At 41.3% G+C, this 21,287-nt stretch overlaps 1 protein-coding gene across 1 annotated transcript in view; it reads right to left on the reverse strand.

Annotated features, from left to right (window-relative positions):
• TBX18 (T-box transcription factor 18) overlaps positions 1-13,062 on the reverse strand; it is a 30,423-nt gene extending 17,361 nt beyond the window's left edge. The window contains exons 1-4 of the mRNA XM_031011805.3: positions 12,092-13,062; positions 10,746-10,950; positions 8,462-8,563; positions 4,933-5,104 (exon numbers count right to left, since the gene is read on the reverse strand). Of these exons, the coding sequence (XP_030867665.1) occupies positions 4,933-5,104; positions 8,462-8,563; positions 10,746-10,950; positions 12,092-12,383 (771 nt within the window). The 5' untranslated portion in view covers positions 12,384-13,062. The remainder of the gene's footprint in view (positions 1-4,932; positions 5,105-8,461; positions 8,564-10,745; positions 10,951-12,091) is intronic.
• Between the last annotated feature and the right edge of the window lie 8,225 nt (positions 13,063-21,287).

Here is a 21,287-nt window from a genome sequence, read left to right on the forward strand (position 1 = left end):
GAGAGAAACAAACGCAATTTAGACAGCAAGCTAGAAAATCATCTCTCATTTGAGTCTACAGCTTTACTAATTAGAGATCAGTGTTAACTTCTTTTGGAATTGGGGGCTCTGAGGTGGGCAGGGGCACAGGGGATGAACCATTTGATTATTAACTACCAAACTTACAATCATGAATGCTCAATAAAAGTTTGCTTATTTAATAGAGCAAATAGAACCAGGAGAACCACTGGTCGTACAAACAAGAAGACCACAATGATATGATGCCCATCTCCAAAACACAAATAATTCCAAATAATTCTATGTGATGTGTAATGTTCAGTGCTCTCTGATCTGTTTAGAATGATTATTTTCTTTCGGGTTTAGCTAGTATTACAGTCACAGAAGTCCATAAATACAGACTGCATTCGCAGTACAGGCTAATACACATTTTTCTACTTTAAGGACACCTAGATTTGAGTCAAAAAAAAAGCATAATATTGTTTATTTCTCATCTGATGAGTCGAAAGAGCCTGAGATCTGACAGAAAGGCAACTGTGTCTAGTCTTACAGGATAGCTCAATAAGAAAACACTCCCTGCTGACTGGAAATTTTCCAGATGACCTAAATTCCCATGATGTAATAAGTCAATCAAAGGACCAACAAGAAACAGATAACAAAAACCTTGCTCCCTACATTTTTTGGTAACACCACATACTGACTCCCTTTAAATGGTAGGAATCAAGGCTGTAACAATGAATCACAAACTCCATAGCAAGGTAGGCTTCTTTTTGTTTTACGCATGATGCTGTATATAATGGACTCTTTACAAATACGTCCTTTCGAGTTCATCAGCTCATTTAGTTCACCCTAAGTTCTCTGATTCCAATATAACCCATGAGAAAAATCAACCCTCAGAGAATGAAAGTGACTTGCCAACAAACACAAATGTGTCATACCTCTAAGTAATTGCAAGGTCCTTCCACCAGGGAGACCTCAGCAACCTCCCCTATAACTTGCTGCTTCCACACCTGATTCTCAAGGAGAAACAGAAAGAGTGAAGGCATCAGTATCACTGAGTCCTCAGCAGCTGGGAGTACAGGTCTTCCCACAGGCCCCACTGTGGCTGTCTGGCCATGCTTCCTTCCAAAGCACTACAGCACCGTGGGTACAAATCCTTCTGAGGCTTAAGGTACACCACTACCTGCTAAATGTCTTCCTTCAGATGGAAAATTCCAGAGGAATTGGGAAACATGTACATGATGGGAAGGAATTACCCTACTCAAGCATACTAACTCTTCTGCATATGGGTAGCTCAAGGACCAGTCTTCATTTGTATAAAAGCCAGCATAAAGCTCGCTATGGATTCACCAAGGATCAGGAAGAGATTAAGGTCTTCAAAACATCCAAAAATTAGCTGTGGAGTGCTGGAACGTTTCCACTCTGGAATTTCACCACTATTCCTCTCCAAATAATTCATGATATTTGAACAACTGAAAAGTCACTTTGGGGAAAACCTCAATGTCACATCATCTCATGTCTCATGTGCTCCTACGTCCAGTCAAAGCACTGCAAAGATTTGATTCCTGCAATCATTTTGTGTTAAATTAATAAAGTCCCAGGTCTCTAAGGAGTTCTCAAGTCACTATGCTGCACGCTTGCACAGACTTGGCAGAGTAAAACTAGGAACTGAGAAGAGAAAAAAAAAAAGCAATTTAGAAAGCAAGCTAGAAAATCACCTCTCATTTGAGTCAATAGCTTTACTAATTAGAGATCAGTGTTACTTCTTTTGGAATTGAGGGCTGAGGGTGGGCAGGGGCAGATGGGATGAACCTCAACTATGTAAGGGTAGAGGGGTAAGTTCCCAAGAGGTCTCTGCATCAGCAAAGGGACTTTAATTAGAAAGTCCTACCATAACAATACTACTGTCTTCTTATACCCTGAACACAATCAACAATAAAATTAGAAACAAATTCCTAATATTTAATCTAGCCTCATTTAGGGTCATCAAGCTGAGTAAATAAACAGATTCTTTCTTCATAAAGCCTTTCCCATCTTTCCTGGCTGGAATACGGTGACACTGTCATCTGTACTTCTCTGAGCTGGCAGGATGATAATCTGTGTTCATGGTTTCTTCTCTCCCCACATAGGCTAGAAACTCACAGAAAGCAGAGATCATGGCTTTTATCTTATTTTTTATTTTTTGAAGCAGAGTCTCACTCTGTCACCTGGTTTGGAGTGCAGTGGCATGATCTCCACTCACTACAACCTCTGCCTCCCGGGTTCAAGTGATTCTCCTGCCTTAGCCTCCCAAGTAGCTGGAAGTACAGGCAAACACCACCACACCTGGCTAATTTTTGTATTTTCAGTTGAGACGGGGTTTCATCATGTTGGCCAGGCTGGTCTCAAACTCCTGACCTCAGGTGATCCGCCTGCCTCGGCCTCCCAAAGTGCTGGGATTACAGGCGTGAGCCACCATGCCCAGGCCAAGCCAGCGTGCCCAGCTTTGCATCTTTTACCACACTGGATAACATCTTCCAAAGTATCTTTTCTAAATGAATAATGGAAAAGAGCACTTTCCCTCCTACATCCTCCTCTAGTATCAAGTAATACGTACGTACATTTTTACCATTACCAAAGGCAATTCAATTGCTTCCAAATTGTACAGGTACATCTCTCTCCCTGCTCCCCACATGTTAATGTACCTGTATTTATTCAACTAGTACATTCTGCTACAACCTTAAAAGAAAAATTTCAGCAGTTAGACAATATACATCTCTATATTTTGCCTATTTTCTGCTATGTTATTTATTTCCCTAATAGTAAAATATTATAATTATTTAGGTTTAAGTAACTGAATTTCATTTGTAATCTATTATTTTGTGTTTTAAACAAATGCTATGTGACAGTTAATCTTATGTGTCAAATTGGCTATGCCACAGTACCCAGATACTTGGTCAAACACCAGTCTAGATGTTGCTGCCAGGTATTTATTAGATGAGATCAACATTTAAATCAGCAGACTTTGAGAAAAGTGGACTACCCTTCATAATGTGGGTAGGTTTCATCCAATCAGTTGAAGACCGTAGGAGAAAACAGACTGAGATCCCTGGAGAAGGGGGAATTCTATTACAAAACTACCTTCACACTCAAGCTGCAACATCACTTCTTCCCTAGGTCATCAGCTGGCTGTGCAGATTTCGGACTTGTCAGGACCCAAATTTTCCTGGGTAAGCTCCTTAAAATAAATTGTTCTCTCTGTGTCTGTTTTTCTTTCTTTCTCTCTCCCTCTCTACACACGCACACACACAAACACGCACACACCCTATTTTCTGAAGAATGCTGTTTTAAATAAAGTCTATTGAAATCATAAAGTTAATATCATATAGGTTGATAAATTACTAGATCTATATCTAATATTTAGTACATTAGATATTAGATAGAAAACCAGTAATTTGAATGGAAAGAACTAGAACTGTAAAATGATTATATTGATTTAAATTATTAAGAAGTTCATAACTTATACATGAAGGTATATAGTTTTTATCCCCACTTATCTCGTTAGAGCATACATTCTTTAAACTGTAGAACTCACAAAAAAAGGTAGTGTACTTAAGGTTTTGATAACAAGTAACACTAAAAACATTAAGTCTAAAATGTTCTATTCCAAAAAAAAAGTCCTTCAATGAATGTGCTGAGTATATTTCACAGTCAGCTGCCTCAGCAACACAGAAGAAATCGGTGTTATTTCACTGAATTCCTGTGAAAAATAATTGTTACAACTTGACTGTGTTAAATTGTAAAAATAAGGAATAAAAATAAGGAAAGCCAAGGAGTAATGCACTAAAATACAGGACATGAAGTTGGGTACAGAAAAGAAATCTACTATGTTACTTTTTTATTTCCATTTAAGTCATAAAAGGCAACAATCAGAAACAAAAACACTGGCAGTGTGAGATCTTACTAGTTGCATCTTAAAAATCCACCTACTGCATTTGTATCACAGTGAAATTTGTACTGGAATGTTCTCATTAAGATCAATTTCTTAAGACATTGTTTAGCAACTTCCAAACCATATCCTGTCATCACTATATTATTAGTTTATGACAACTTGCATTTTGTTTTAAAAGATATTCTCATAAATATGCTATCTTTATATCACTCCTTTGAGAAATAAACAAGTTGGTATTTCTTTTATGTATGATATATTCTTCGAAAGGCATTTTAATCCTGCCTCAATCAAAACTATCTTAAATAACAGAAACCTAATTTTAAAAATGCTGGCTTTGAACAGAAATCAGCATGTATCCAGTTACTTATTTATTAAAATAATAGTGTAGAAATCTTGCCTGGGAACAATACTGCATAAAAATTACTAAAGTGTTAAAAATGACTGCATTATTGGAACGGCTGAACTTTGACTTATGTATCATGTTTCAGCAGTTTTAAGAATAAAAGGAATGATTGTTGTAACATTTTGACACATTAGATGTCATTACAAAACAACTGGGAACTTGCAGATGGAACACACAAACAGCATAAGCCTAGACAATTACTGAGAAGCAATGAGCCTCAGCTGACAAAGCTGGATGCAGGCAGGACACAATAAATCATTATCCTTATTAACCCAACTCCAAAATATTCATATTCACAGTATAATAATTAGCACCTCAAGAGATTTCACACAAATTTTTGCCCAACAACATCTCTGCTTCCAGTACTTTCATTCCAATAAAAATGCAGTATCTAGTTTTAACCTATTAAATGCCTCATCGGATAATTCTGGCAACAGGCACAGTCTATGCAAATATAAACTTGATTCTGCACAGACAGTGTACATACTAATCAATCAGGCAATGAACATTATGATCTTAGAAGCATCCATTTCCTTTAGTCAGGCACAGTGTAGATGTGGCTGTGCCATCTACAGATGCATTAGAGAGGCCATCTACTCACGTGGCCTTGGTCATCCAGTTCATTGTTGGTGAGCTTCAGCTTGTCGAAGCTGATCACTTGTCTCATCCAAGTCTCCCCCGAGGCAGGCGAGTCTGGATGAATGTACACACGGGGTGGCACAGGCGAGTCAGCATTACCTGCCACCATCCATTTCGAACTGTGGTAAACATACCTAGAAGGCAATGACCAGGCGTTCAGTATACTGTTTTTATCTTGGAATGTCCAACTCAGTAGCATCAGACAAAATGTGTGCCTATTTTGTTTCAGGTTTAAAATAAATCAATTTCCTCTTTACACTAAAAATAAAATTTCAAGCGCTTTTCCAAACCATTCTGAGGCAGCAGTGGCCTACTGACAATTCAGACTAAGGGGCGTGTTAAGGGCTTAGTGAAAAATATGCATACTATCACCACCATAAATGCAAGCATATTCATTCTTATGAATGACACTTATTCACCCTAGACATTCCATCTCTGATATTTTCCACTTTTCTTCTGAATATTCCATCGACACGAAAAAACAAATAGCTTGTCAAGTTCACCTTTAATCTCAAAAATACTTGAGAGTTACATTTTAAAATGCCCCGCTTCCTTCAAGATCATTTCTGATGTTAGACTATGTAAAGGCTTATGGAACAGACAGTAGAAAGGCAAGAGGAAATAGAAGTTCTAGAAACTTTTAATAGGAAAAAATGTTTTATCTGTTATCATTTGGTATTTTTTCTAATACTCTGATACTATATATTGAGGACCAAGTATTCAGTTTAATCGGAAAATTTTGTATTATCATAAAATGTAGCCCCTTATTCATCTCCTATATTTCTTTCTTGATCCTTATAAAAAATTCTTTCAAATCATTTTCAAATATTACTAACCAAAAAATAAATCAAACTTTGAAAATAATGGTATATCTAATTAATATTACTTTTCTAATTAGGAAACAAAACATCCTTTCTATTTCTTTACATGACAAATATATTGACTCAGTAAGAATAATACATTTGAATAACAATGCCTCAAGTAAGAAATATTAATATTTAACTATATTAAGATTACCATTTATTAATAATTTAAAATAAGCTAATTAAAAAACTAGAAACTAGCATAATGAAGAAAAAATTATAAAATAAAATTATATACTTAGATATTTTCCTTCCATTTGTGTGTTAAGATTAGCATACAATTTAAAGCTATAATTTGCAAATAGTCTCAGAAAAGTCTACCTGTGTTATATACACATTTCCTTTTATAAGAGCATAAAATATTTTCAGAACATCTCTGATGAGGCCCTTTGTTTCAATTCTTTGTCACATATTTCATTTTGGGCTCAATATGCCTTCTAGTCTTTCATTTCTTCTCTTGGGAAAACATATACAATCATAAAATTAGGGATAGTCTTTTAGAAATCTTCCTTTAGGCCAGAGGCGGTGGCTCATGCCTATAATCCCAACACTTTGGGAGGCTGAGGTAGGCGGATCACGAGGTCAGGAGTTCGAGATCAGGCTGGTCAACATAGTGAAACCCCAGTCTCTACTAAAAATACAAAAAGTTAGCTGGGTGTGGTGGGGAGCGCCTGTAATCCCAGCTATTCGGGAGGCTGAGGCAGGAGAATGGTTTGAACCTGGGAGGTGGAGGTTCCAGTGAGCCGAGATCACGCCATTGTACTCCAGCCTGGGCAACAGCGCAAGACTCCATCTCAAAAAAAAAAAAAAAAAGAAAGAAAGAAAAAGAAACCTTTTTCTTTTAATTGGTATGATGTAATTTCAATAAGTTCCTAATTGTGGGCTTTTGTGAATATTAATTTTACATTCTAATAAGTGACAATTTTTAACTTGACTAAATACCACTCAAACATTAGAAAATAAGCCAAATTTTTTCCTAATATTGCTGAAAACATTGACAAATGAAATGAAAATCTTAGAGATTCAAGAAAAATTACACTGTGGAAATGAATTGAGTTACTGCCAAAACAAATAGAGTAATATGCTCTAACAAAACCTTGAAAAAGTATGCATTTTGAATAGTCAAAACTCCACACCCACTGACAGAATAAAAGCTACAAGTTACACATTCTTGATAAAACATTCTAAATACAAATAGTACAAACAAATTTCTTCTTGGGAAGCAATATAAGTGAAAACAAATTATGTTTTACAATTTGATCTTTTAAAACCTGGCATCTTAATACTAATTTCTGAAATTTCTTTATTTCTATGAGAGTAAATTTGAATCAATTAAGTAAAATAAACCAACCAAAATGTAGGGAAGACAATGGGAAAATAAATAGGAGACAAACTTAGAAGAAAAAGGAATAATTATTAAGCTTATTAAGAATTATCTTCCTCAGCACAAAACCCCATTTGGAATATGGGTTTTAAATCAAGTATATTTAAAGAATGAACTTTAATGTTTTCTAGCTTCTGTCATGTGGTAGATCATTTTAGCAAAACTCCCTAATGACTTATTTAATTAAAATAACTTATACACAAAACAAATAAGACTGTCTTTTATTACCCCTTTTTGTAGTATTCCATATGTCCATGTACTAATTAAAATCTGTGTACTTTTGATACCAGTAGGCTATTTCAAAAAAGCGACTCCTTAAATTGTTGAAGTGATAAAAACCAAATCTGATTTTGTTTAAACTTATTAAAAGCTCTGTCTCATACAACAACAAAAAGCGAGAAACGAAGACAAGCAAAATTTAAAACAGTATCTTCTAATCTTCCAAACACACAAAACTTCCTTATTTAAATGTTAATGTTTTTAGCCCTTCAGAAAAATATAAAGCATTGTCACTGAAAATTGCTGATTTGTTTTCTTGCAAAAAAAAAAAAGAGTAAAGATTGGTTTGAAACTGAAGAACGTGTATATTTTCAAAATTTACTTGATCTTTACATAAATATGTCCTCTTTCAAAATCCAAATATTAGAAGTTTTTAAAAGTTATAACACAAACCAGAAAAAACAACAGAAAGGTAAAAATTTATTACCAGTTTAGTGATGTCTTAATATCACATAAATTAGAAGATTTTTATTTTTCTTACTTGTAGAAAACCTTAAATAATATTCTGAAATTAAGAAAAAGCCTACAAACATTGATGGTTTTGTATGTAACAAGATAAAGGAAATTTACATGACCAAAAGATCACAAAGAAATTATGACTTTCCATTTAATATAATTTATATCTATAAACATTACTTAACATTTCCTCTCAAAATTCGAATTGAAGTGTAAGTCAATATAAAAGACACATTTAGTTTGGCAACACCAAATTATCCCCTTTTAAAAGTTCTCAGTATTTGAAAACATTTCTGTATCTATTAAAAACAAAACAAAAATTAAGTTTCCACATTTGCTGCAAGAAAAGGCACCATCTGGGCTGCTGGCACCCATGGGCGTTAAAGTATGGATCTGAAAATTCTACAGACTTCTCGAAGCAAAGATCACAGTCCTCACAGATCAAACAGGCACTAGCCTGCAAAATCCTAGTTTTTTTTTTTTAATTGTTCAGTATCTAATCACTGTACCTGTATCTTTTGTTGTCCACTGGTACAATATCCATGGCAATGTAATATTGCTGGTGAGGATCTAATCCAGAGATCTTCACTCTCATTGCTGGAAACATGCGCCTATTTAAAAAGGCGAAGAGAAAGAGGGTTTGGGGTTTTTGTTTGTGACTAAGGATGGAGCGTGAATAAGCAAAGAAACCTCTTGGATCTCTATTTTTAATATGGATAAATTTATAGTATTCACTTTGCCAATGTAATTCAAGGAGTCAGGACATAGAACATATCAGAACTGAGATTTTTAAATGTAATTTGTTGCACCCTGTGTACATGTGTTCTGTGTTTACTGAAATGTCAGTATAGCTAAAAGTAAAATAATTTTACACTGAGGGAGTAATGGCACAAAAGAAAGCATCTTATTTTTTAAACAAAATCGATAAGCATGTTTACTTTAGTAATACAACTAATAAAATGTAACAAATGGTAGAAATACAAAATTTGGATCTCTGAAAGTGACAAAATACATTATAATGTGAAATTTTTAAAGGGTTATAAAAAACCACAAGGAGCCAATGTGCCATGCTATAACCAAACAATATGTTCTTTATTGAGACAGGACTTCCTGTCTGCAGCATGGTAAAGGTGAAGTGCAAAAGTTGCTCTAAATTTGAAAGGTATAGTAAAACTTCTTTATTGAAAGCAGAAACTAAACACAACGTATATTTACCAAATCATTTCTTCCCCCGCCATACCATGAAAATGTTTTCTTACTTAACCACACTTAAAACTTTGCTAATTAAAACAGATGAAAATTTGCATTTATCCTGGCTTCCCAAAGATGCATATCAAAGGAGATGCTAGAGTAAATGCACCCATCCTTTTAAAAAGGCACAGAAGCAAAGAATACAACAGTAAATTATTGTATATAAAAAACAAATACAGCAGTTTCATTTTTAAATATCATTTAATGATTTACGTTTAAGTCCCTTCCAAGGAAATCTAATTTTTGTTAATTTAACCTTATAACAGAAATTTTAGTATTTACCAAATTTTTTTCTATAACAAAAATACCATGAAAGACTACTTCTAGAAAAAAATAAAGTCTATTACTCCTAACTAGGTATGAGAACAGTTTAATACGCTCGCTGTTTTAGTATTATTTCAGTGCACCTGTAAGATAAAGAGTAAAGGCCTTTAACTACATCCTTTATAAGACAACTATTGCTTTGTGTTGGTGAAGACTGAATTTGGACCATTAATAAAAGCTCTGTGAAAATGTAGAAGGTAGCATATGGATTCAATAAAATTTTTTTTTGTAATTTCTAATAAGTTTGGATACTTTTTATGCTATCCAGGTTTTTACCATGTGTACTCCCTGAAAGAGTTGTGTGTGCTTTCTAAAGTTCCGTTTAAGGAAGCTTATTATTCATAGATTTCACTGCACTAAATAAACTGAAAACTTTAAAATGCAAATATTCATGTGCCTACCTCAAATTAATATCTGCCCAACAAATCCATTTATTTTACTAACCAATGGATGGGAAAATTTCACACTTTTTAAAAAACCGATGTACCTTTTTATAAAACATTTTTAAGTATTCCTCAGCAAATTCAGGCTGTGTTGGATTCCATTTAGGACAAAAAAATAAATAAATAACCAGGTACTCTAAATCTATAAACAGGATGCTTTTTAAAAATCAGGGTAATTATTCTTGCACCTATACATGATTAAACATGTATTGTGGGTGAGTCCAGTGACTTTTCCTCCTAGTCTAATATGAAATAGGACAGATCATCTTATCAAATTGCCAGGATATCTTCTGATAAAGAACCAATCTGCCTGGGAGTTTCAAATCTGAAAAAGCAAATCATAGTTTACTGGAGTAAACTGCTGTTTAAAAATAAAAGAGAAAGGAAAAAAAAAAGAATTTGTTTCCTAGTTCCAGAACTGACAACTAGAGCCTAGAGCCTAAATAAATACCTGGACAAGGGTAAATATGACCTCAAATTTATAACCGCCCTGAATGCAGAACATCAACCGCGACAGCTGTGGCATCAGCGGCGACAGTAATTTTCTCCCTGGCATTCAACCAGAGGGCAGTTGGACTGTGCACCGACGGCACTAGTGGTGGGTAGCCAAAGCTAGCCTCCAAAGTGAACCACGGTCTGGGGCCTGGTCCCGTTTGACCGAAAATGCTATCCAGAACCTCCACCGAGCTGCAGGCCCTTCTTCCTGATTGAACTAGAGGTGAGTGAAGACAGGGTCTGGGGTAGGGAGAGGCGTCCACGCCAGCTTGCCCTTTACCTGCCAGCCTTGGTGATGATCATCTCAGTGCCTATCTCATGAAAGCGCTTCCAGAGCTCGGCTCCCTGCAGATCCACCCGCGGGGCCTGCGGCGAGGGCAGAGGGGTCCCGGGCCGGGCCAGGGAGGGCGCCAGGGACCCCTTCGGGGAGCCTCCCGGTGACGCCAGAGGGGAAGCTCCCTGCTGGAAGCCGTCCTCACAGCCGCCTGGACAGCAAAGGACAGAGGAAGGGAATCGGTGAGGGAAACAGAGGGGAAGCCAGCCGCGGAGACGGGCCCACCGGGTGGCTGAGAAGAGGAAAATGACCGGGAGAAAAGGGGAAGCTTTGGTGCCATCAGGTCCTCCTAAAGAACAAGCCAGTCGATAGACACCCACATTCTGCCTGTCGAAGGGGCGCATTCAGAGCTCCAGTGTGGCCTGCTTGGTCCCCAAGTCCCAAGCCCGGGAGAGGCGCGCGGGCAGCGTCCACCCCACCCGCTGGGCCTCCGCAGGGCCAAGGCCCCAGCAGAAAAGGCTTCACGCCGCCGCCGGGGTCTGGGACGCTTGCCCGACGGAGTCAGAGGAGCTCCCGGGTCCAGAGTCCCCAGTGCAAACTCCGACGCAACCTGCGCCTCGAAGCGCACGCAGCAAAAGCGCCCGGACTCCGGTCCCAAGGGACTGGGCCTCCTTAAGCCATAAGCGTCTGCGGCGCCTCGTTTTGGGCCTCCTTTTGGGCCGGGCCGGAGGCATCTTCTAGAAGGCTCTTCAGACCCCGCTTTCGCCAAACTCCCGGCGCCCTGCACTTCCAGCCCAGCAGAGAAAAGTGTGAAAAGCAAGCCCGCGGTCGCCGTCGGCCTTGGCAGATAAATCGAGAGGAGAAGAGAAGGGAACCGCTCAACTACCCTTCAGGAAACCAAGTTTCCAAATACGCCGCCCTCTTCCTGGTTTGCACAAACGGTTTAGGGCATTCGTTCCGGTTTCAGGGTGGGCTATGCCGTCGCTCCCCTCCTCCCCGCCCTGTGCTTTTAAAAGTTAGGAAACAAAAAAGAGCACCCATTGGCTGGAACCCCAAGGGATGCAGATGCAGGAAGCACAGAGCTGCACCGCTAGGCGCAGCAAACAGCCGCGGCCGAAGGCGCGGGTCGCCGAGTGGGCGGCGGCCGCCCGCGAGGCGAGGCTGGAAGCAGTATCTGAACCGTCTGGAGGGTGACCAGGTTGCGCGGCGAGCTTTGCGACTGACATGGCCAATGCGCTAGTGGCTGAGTGGCCTTGGCCATGTAGGGACACGGCGCGCACGCACACCCACAGACTCGCAGAAGTTGAGGTTCGCGCCGGAGAGAAGTTATAGGCAGGAAGGGGCCCACTCACCCGCGGCTCCGCGCTCCAGGTCTGCGCCACTCCGAGCCGGCCCAGACGTCGCCCCAGCCGGCGGCGGGAGCGCAGCGCCTTCGTCTCCCTCAGAAGAACCCTTTTCGACCGCGCCGCCGCCGCGGCTGCAGCCTCCGTCGTCCACGGCCCCCGCCGCCTCTTCGGCGCCCAGTTTTCGCCGCTTCTTCTGAAGCTGTTGCTGCTTCTCGGCGCCGATCAGCGCCTCCACCGAGAAAGCGTGCGCCTTGAGGCTTAGCATGCTGCACGGCGAGCCCCTTCGCTTCTCGGCCATCCCCCCCGCCCCGCGCCCGCCCGCCCCTCTCTCATATACACTCACGCGGGCACACGCGCGCTCTCGCTCTTCCCCAACCAAAAACTAAAAGGCTCTCGGGGCCTCCCGAGATCTGCCCCCTTCCCCACCGCGGGCAAAAAACAGATTTGGCGTTTCCGCTTTCTCGCTTGTGTTGGGATCCGAGGAACCGGCGACGCGCCGGCCAAGTCTCCTTTCCTGGGTCTCTCTCGCGCGCTCTCTCACTGATGCACTCCTTTGCTCCCACCCCTTCCACCTCTTCCTGCTGCTCCGAGGTCTGCCTCAACTGATGCGCCAGAGAGGACTAACATGGGTAAAAAACACTCTGTGGACACAAATTAGGGATTGTAATTGAAATTTGTTGCCTTGATCTGTCAGCACTTCCAGGCAGGAGAGCGGTGGGAAGAACTTGCTCATTAGTGTCAATAAAGCGGCGGGGGCGGAGCCCGGGTCCCTGTCCATCACCCAGACGGCCGGCCAATCAGGAGGCGCCGACTCCGCGCAGCCCGCGCCCACTTCCTTACAAGGTAGCGAAAAACCAGGAGTGAAAAGCGCCGCCGTCTGGCTTGGATGTGCCAGCCACACGGAGGCTGAACTCTGTCTCTCTGACGTCGGTAGCTGCGTCCAGCCCCGTAGTCTCCAGCTTTCCTCACCAGGACCTGGAAAGGCGGAAGTTCCCGGCTTTAAACTAGACGTTCAACAAGTTAGAAAATCAGGAATCTTTCAAGGTTCCGTAAATTGCCGTCCCACTTCCGTATCGCTTAATGTTGCTACAACTCAGAATATTGGGAAGCTGGGAAGAATTCGCAGGCCCCTCCTTTCTCATTTAAATGTTCCTGCACTCAGTCTGCGCCAGATATGGCTTAGGCTTATTTAAACTTTACTCCGTGATTTTTTTCTTAGGGGATACCAGGTTAAGAAATATGTAAATTCTTTAGGAGTGCAAAATGTTACGTTAACGCTCAGTCCGTCATATAAACGTCAGAAAAAGCACGCCCTTTCCGCAGCCCCCCTTTTCTTTCAAAGAGTGGTAGTTATTTTAAAACGTAGGTCATGGGATTTTCATTCTGTACGTCTTTAAGGATATGGACAACTTTAAAACCCCTTAAAACTTCGCAAAATGAAATAAGTATGAAGACGCAATAAAATTCCCCATTTGAAAAACTTCTGTGTGATTTAAGTAACTTTATATTTGTCCTACTTTTGACAATTTACAATCGTTACTTCAGGCTTTTAAGGAGTCCATTGATTTATTTAAAACAAATTTAATAAAATCAGTGCTTTTTAATTGAATGACACCAAACATATATATTTGTACAATTTGTTTTGTAGTTTCAACTCGACTTTTTGTTAGGATTAACAAATTATATATATATGTTTGGTATAGAGCAAATCTCTTGTGGAATAAAATTAATCGTGCATATTACTCCATCTTTTGTATAAAATACACGGCAGGTCGGGCGCGGTGGCTCACGCCTGTATTCCCAGCACTTTGAGAGGCCTACGCGGGCGGATCACGAGGTCAAGAGATCGAGACCATCCTGGCCAACATGGTGAAACCCCCGTCTCTACTAAATAAATAAATAAATACAAATAGTAGCTGGGCGTGGTGGTGCACGCCTGTAGTCCCAGCTACTCGGGAGGCTGAGGCAGGAGAATCGCTTGAACTCGGGAGGCGGAGGTTGCAGTGAGCCCAGATCGCGCTACTGTACTCCAGCCTGGCGACGGAGCAAGACTCCGTCTCTGTCTCTCTCTCTCTCTCTCTCCATATGTATATATGACAAAGGAATTTTTTCCTCTCCCTCGTCCCTCGTTTAATTCAATCTCCGCAACCGTTGGCTGCCCTTTTATCTCTGACTTCTCTGTAAACTTTCAGTAGAGTAGCATTTGGGGGTAGATCCGCCACTGAGACTGATCCTTTTATTGTAGAAGAGAACGCGCGGTTCCTGGAGGCCGGACACCACAGCGGGAGTAGGAACCTGGCAGGCGATGAGCAGAGGCACGAGCAAGCCGCCCAGCCAAACCTGGCAGCCTTGAGGTCAAAAATGATTTTGTAATATCCTTGCGGAGAAAGCCTCTTTTAGACGCCTGAGAAACAAACTCAATTGGGAGGAGGTGTTTTGCATTTTACAAAATGAAGGCTTTGCGACCGGTTTAGAGCTGTGTGGTCGCTAGTGGGTCTCCAAGCTCCGGGGTACCCTAGGCCGGTATTACATCATTAAAAAGAAGCGCAAATCCCATTTCTGAAGCTTAGCCGAAAGCTGGCGCCGGCGGGGAGAGCTGAGAGGCCGCCTAGAGAGTTTGGGCCGGGAGTGGGAGTGGGACAAGTCGGGAGCTAACTTAGCAGGAGTAGACGCCGGAAGAAGTTCCGTTCAGCTAAGGTGCCCCGCCCCAATCCCAGGCTCTGGGGGACCCCAAGAAGGGAGCGACCCGGTGCTTCTCCGAGCGGTCCTTACAGCTTTGGAGACTCGTAGACGCTGCTGCCCAGGGGTGTAGTCGTCGGAGCCCTCGGGCCTGCTGGGGATCAGCAGGGGTAGTGGGAGCCCCTATCCTGGGAGAAACTGCCAGGGACAAACACTGTTTGCTGACGCAAAGCCTATTCCGCAAAGGAGTTCTCCCTGTATATGTCCTGCAGCTCAAACTGATTTAGAAAGGGATACACAGGCCTGCAAGGCGCTCTCAGGATCATACAGCCTCACGCCCTCTTCTTTTCCTCTGCCATTTCTTTATGTCTTTAGCCTTCACCCTGGGCAGCAGACCCCAGCAGGCGGGGACACCCGGGGACTGGTGTCCGCATAGCCGAAAGGCTGGAAAGCAGAGCCTCGTCTGCATCCACGATGTTTCTAGAACGTGGCCCTTAGAAATAATTCAAGTGTGAGTAGGGCGCCGAGGACAGGACAAGGCGTTTGTCCCCTAGTCCTGGTACTGGCTAAGGAGAATCATAGCAGTAGAGCCGCACCACTGCTGCCGCCGCCTCCAACTTGCGTTAAGTTCGGCTCAGGCTACTGGATTGAGCAGGACCAGCTAACCCAGGTCCCGAGGGGCAGTGTGTCACAGACTGCAGCCCACTCCAACCTCGGCTCCTGGAGAAGGGGCGTCGAATCTCTCTTGGGCATGGGAGGGAAAGACATTCCGAGTTGGCTGGGCGGAGTGGCAGCCTTGAGAGTGACGAGTGACAGCAAAGCCTCGTCCTAGCAAGGCCTTTTACCAACAGCGCGGCACGCCCTTGCGAGGAGAGCGCGAGGCCCTCGCACTTTGCAAGTCAAGAGAGCAAAGAAAGCGGGGACAGGGCGCCTAATCGCAATGTCCGGTCGCGCGTGTGCACGTGTCTGTGTTTGCATGTGCGTGAGCATGTGCACCTGCTCAAGTGTAAATGTGTCTGTTGGCAGTTGGGGTCTAAGTACCTGAGAATGTGTGTCTTCTGTTGCTTTAGGAGATTAAAATGTCTTTTCCCAGTATTGAGCTACATTGAGGAAACAAAACTGAAATAAACTGTCAGACCTCTCTCAAGACCAGCCGGATTCTATGTTAAATAAAAGGCAGCCAGAGAAGAATATTGTCAGAATGAATCAGTCTCAAGGACTTGGGGAGAGAGGGAAGGGCAAAAGATCCTTGAGCTCCCAGATCTGGGACAACGATATACAGTGGAATCCATGTCCTGCCGGACAGCAACACTAACTGGTGGGAGGGGGCGTGCAGGGGCGGGAGATGGACTTTTAAAAAGCATATCCGGTCTCTTCTTTATTTTTCTTGGTGCAGTTTAAAATTGGACAGTTCCGAAATAGTGCTTTTTTGTTGTTGTTGTTTTAAACTCATTCTCTGTCGGCTTCCACTCTGCTTTTTAGCCTGGAGCCTGTTTACATAGCACTGATACATGGCCAGTTGTGTATAGTTTGCTATTTCATCTTACCTGATTTATAAGATACATTTTGTTTATAAACAATTGTTTCTTTTTTAAGTTATAATTGTTAAAGTTCTATGCGTTCGGTCTTCATTCCTTAGAAAGACTGAATTTTTTTCTTTTACACTTGACACTCGCTGTATTCAACCCCTATATTTGATTTCTCAGACTCGATAAGGTAAGCCCTGAGTCTGTTCAGACAAGAATCTGTTCTTTACCCCTGATCTCAGGGCACATCAAATGGTCCCCGAGTCTCCAAATAATCCGGACCCAGACTTCTTTGCCACACATAGAGAAGTTTATTATTAGTAAAAGATGAAGTGAGCTAGAAGCAGAAATGGGAGGGAGCGTATGGGTGGGCAACGGCCAAATGCAAACACCAAGAGGGGTACTTATTTGGCTGCGTTCCTCTATAGTTTAATCTGGGAAGGAGCCATAGCCTAATTGGAGACCGTGAACATCAGCCTACGCTGAGTCACCAGGCAGCGCCGCACAAATGGGCTAGGGCTTCCCCTTTCCGCGATTCCTGTCCGTACTCTTTCCCACTCTCTTTCTTCTCTTTGCACATACTTTTCTTCTCGCCTCTCCTTCTGATCTGGGTTAATGAAAATATTTTAACTTGTACAAGTTTATAAAGGCTACGGTAGTAAATTCAGGCGTCCCAGGGCTCAACGACTGCACTCTTGCGGATTTCTCTGCCGGGTCTGGTGCTGCAGATGCAAACCCAGGCCCCGTGAACAAAGCGATCCGGAGCTGCAATTCCTCCCTGCTCACTCCTGTGGCTGACTTGCACGCACAGACATCGCCTCCCCACTTGTTGGCGACTGTTTTCCATTCTTCCCCCAACAATTCGTCCTTCTCAATTCCGATTAGCTGAGACTGAAGCCCTCTACAAAGGACCTGTGCAGCCCGCGGAACAACTCCGCAGTTCTCAGGTAGAAGAATCAGAATCAGGTCTGAGCCCGCGGAGTATCTCTTTAAGCGCTGATTTTTTAAAATCAATGATCATTTCTCATTGGGGCTCCAGGGAGGTGCTCGGTTTCTGGAGTGTCAAATGAGAGTATACTCCCAGGGTAAGCTTGTCTTCATCTCTCTCCCTCCATCCCTCCAGTTTTCCAGCTTGGAGAAAGGAAGGGGAGAAGGGGTCTTCTGCTCCACCAAGTCGAGGGACATTGAGGAAGTAATGAATCTGTGATGCGTCCAGAAGAAAATTCACCCTCTGGGAAAATGAGCTTCCGTATTCATGCATGGTGTATCTCCAGCAGTATCTGCTCTACCTCCAAACAACACTGCAATTATTTTTTTTCACCCCGTGGGTGAAAAACCGCTGCCCTATCTCCCTCATTTATTGACTCACACTCCTCCCACAAAACTACAGTGTTGAGGGATCAGTAACAGAAATGTTCAAGAAGGCCACACTTGTCTTTATCACTAATATGTGACATGTAAGATGGCTTGAAGGAGGTACTGAAATTAACACCCAGATGTAAATGAATACCGGAAGATGCCTAGCTGGACATTGCTAATACCAACATTGCAACAGATCAATTTGGACATAAAGCAAACTATTCAATAGGGAAGCTAACTAATATTCTCTAATTAGTTATAATGAGCATTTTAATAGTCTATGCTATATAAAAACATGTTTAAATTGATATTTAAAATACACAGCTTCCTATTCTTTGAATTAAACATTTAATGTTATTTTTCCTTATAGACAAAAAGTTACCTTGAGTCTGCTGGTTTTACAAAATGAATTGAAAATGGAAATAAATGTTCCCGTTTAGGCCCCATTTAAGAGTCACTAGATTTAGTGTTTAGCTTTTAATACAAATTATTGCACCCTCTAATTGGCTGTAAATTAGGTCCTGTTCTCATATTTTACATCTGTAGATACCGACAGTTCTTAAACAGTGGAAATTTTGTGCACATTCATATAATCTGCTGAAAGTATAAACAATGAAAAATGTGGCTGGAACTTATTCATATTTTTGTACTGACAGATGAGGCATTTCAGTTTCAGCTGAATGAAAGGATTTTTAATGGATTAATTTAAAGCCAGCACTGGAATTATGCAAAAAGAAATATGCTATTGAAAAATTAAAAATAGTATTAGCATTAGGAATGAACCCTGCATTTAAACACATGAGCAAAAGTTTGACAAGAAGTTATGACTTTTCAGCATGACTTTTGGTTTGGTTTTGTCTTCACTTTAAATTGTGTAAACTCTTCTGTCCTTTAAAAAGTGTATCATAAACAATTAAGAAAAATGAAAAAAATGAAACAGCTTAGGGTTTTTCCCACTTCAATATAGAATTCTTAAAATTTATTTCAAATACAATAATCATACTGGAATGTATTTCCAAGCTGAATTTTCAGAAATAGTCAAACGAGAATCCTCAAGTAAAAGGCTAAAGAGTAGTCGTAATGAGAGGAACTCTACCAAAACACTTAACATGTTTTGGAATTTCCAAATTCAGTCACATGAAGAAAAGGGAATGAAAAAAAAAACCTATCGCAGGCCATGCATAACAGGTGATGTAAATTTAGAATAACTAGCATTTCTAGAAAGTCTTGTGCTTTTTAATGTTCACCTCTAGTCTTCAGTGCGGGTTCCTTCTCAAATTACATAAAATGTACTTTAAGAAGCACTCACTACCTGCTACAGATGTCCAGGAAAACTGAATTATGGAAGTCGGAAACATATGGCAGTTGCCTATTGCACAAGGAAGGTACATATGAAAGTTATAAATTTCTTTCTTTAAGTCAGCATTGTAAACGCATTTTATAGGGTTCACAGTATGTATTACATCTGTAGATTTAATTTTTGAAATATGTTTTTTGAGATATTTGTGGTTTGAGATTCTAAGATAAAGAACTTATCTTGTTGTATTTTTAAAAATCAAGAAAAAAACCCTAACAAATAAAAATAAATATGTGGAGTGGCAAACATTTTTCTTTTATTTCTCAGCTTGTTATACTGAAAAGGACATCAGGCCATCTATTGGCAAATAATTACTCACAACACGGGAGGTACCTGTCAGCAGGGCGTGCTGTATATTGAATTCCCTATACAAAGCAGCAGAGATATCAATTGAGGAAAGCCAGCTTGGGGCTGATATAAAAACCATCAGATTAAGATCTGGACCATGCAAATGTCAAAAACACAGCAATTAAACTTGCTTTTGAGAAAAAATTCCAAGTGCTTGCTGATTTATTTTCCATCAAAATATGCAATTTATTTCATTTAACACGTTTGAAACCACATTTTGATTGCAATAATAATGTAATACTACATACTCAGTATTATCAATGGATATCAAGTACTATCAACTACCAAGACATCTTCCCTTCACCTTCAAAGTGATTTAAAAAAAATCACTCTAATTTTCTACCTGTAGCACCCTGTTATCTTTAAATTTACATTTAATTTTGTAGATTTTAAGAGTCAGAGCTCTCTTGTTTCAGTTTATTTGGAGAAATTTGTGAAGCAAGTTATCTAAATGGTCTTGGTCAAAAATGGGTTCAAACAAATAAATACCCTGAAAGTAGGCAGGTGCCTACAGGTAAGTTCGCTGTGAGTTCGCTTCAAGAAAACCATCTTTAGAGTTCCATCGTGGAGGCATAGGGAAACACGCAAGATTGGTCTCCACTTTGTTGTAGAAGAATGAAACGGATTTGAGGGGAGAATAATGTAAAATTACAGCAGATGTTCCCTACCCAGGCAGAAGTTTTATTTGGTTGTGTTTTGAATTTCCCCTTTGCGATCAATCGAGTGGTCGCCAGTATTGGTTTTCTCTTCTTTCCCAGTTCCTGCCTTGCCCAGGGCTCCCCCTGGCCAGGCTTTGGATCACTTGGTCTCTGTGAGACAGTGAGGAATCGAGCGTTTTATATTATGGGCTTCCAGAAAGATGAGGGAGACGAATGAGGCTCAGAAAAACCTATCAGCTTCTTTTCCATCTGCCTACGGAAAGGTGGAAACAAGGAGAGTGCTGCAGAAATTTCTGATTTTTTTATTTTCCAAGTTTTTGTTGCTTCTTGAGCTCCTGTCCTGCCCCGTCCAGGCCATTCCACGTCTCCTTGTTTCCACTTATAATTAGAACTTTGTAAGGGGGCCCCAACCTGACTCCATCCGAGAGTAAGCTTAGTTCGGGATTATTAATTTTTTATGTAGCATTTATTACTTGATATTATTTAATAACAAAACTCTCAATAAAGTAAAAAGAAAGAAGTCAGTCCAGTTTCCGGGGACACCCTAAAATCCCTGGGGGCGGTTCCCACTGGTAAAATACTAAGGAATTCGTATTTCCGATGAAGTTCCACAGCTGAAATTAAAATCCAGTCTGGGTTTCTGAAGCTCATATTGTTTTGGGCAGTATCTGCGTTTTCTTTCATTTAGTTTTCGTTCTTTCTGGTTTTGGTGCTTTTCTTTTCTTTTCTTTTCTTTTTTTTTTTACATTGCCGAAGACAATCTGATTTACAGTTTGACTGAGAGTTGCATTTCTGTTTAGAAGGTGAAACGTCTAAATCGCTTAGCCAAATTATTCCCCGACGGCTCCAATATTGTGCCAGAGTCCCAGAGTCAGTTATTTTTATGTCTGACTGTATTTCATATGTGCAGGGTGATAAATAAAATCCGTCTCAAGCTACAAACTATCTGAGTGTGATGAGGAACAATCGACAAAAATTAACCCAGCCAAAGCGTTGGGGTTCAAGCGAGCGACTGGACCATAAATCAGCGTCGCGGTGGCGTCGGGAAGCTGAGCGCTCGGAGGTGCACTCAGCTGCCTCTGGGTTAGCCCAGTCCGAGAGAGCGGGGCTCCGCCGCGGGAGCCCAGGCAGGAATCGGACTCCGCCAGGGGTTCGGAGTCTTCTGGGGAAAGGGCGTGTTGGGAGAGAAAGGCAAGCCCACGCAGGAGCGACCTCCTAATTAATTCATCATCGATAATTCTCCAGTGGGGTGTGTGTGTGTGTGTGTGTGTGTG

The sequence above is a fragment of the Gorilla gorilla genome, chromosome 5, assembly GCF_029281585.2.
Source record: "Gorilla gorilla gorilla isolate KB3781 chromosome 5, NHGRI_mGorGor1-v2.1_pri, whole genome shotgun sequence".
Classification (NCBI taxonomy): Eukaryota; Metazoa; Chordata; class Mammalia; order Primates; family Hominidae; genus Gorilla; species Gorilla gorilla.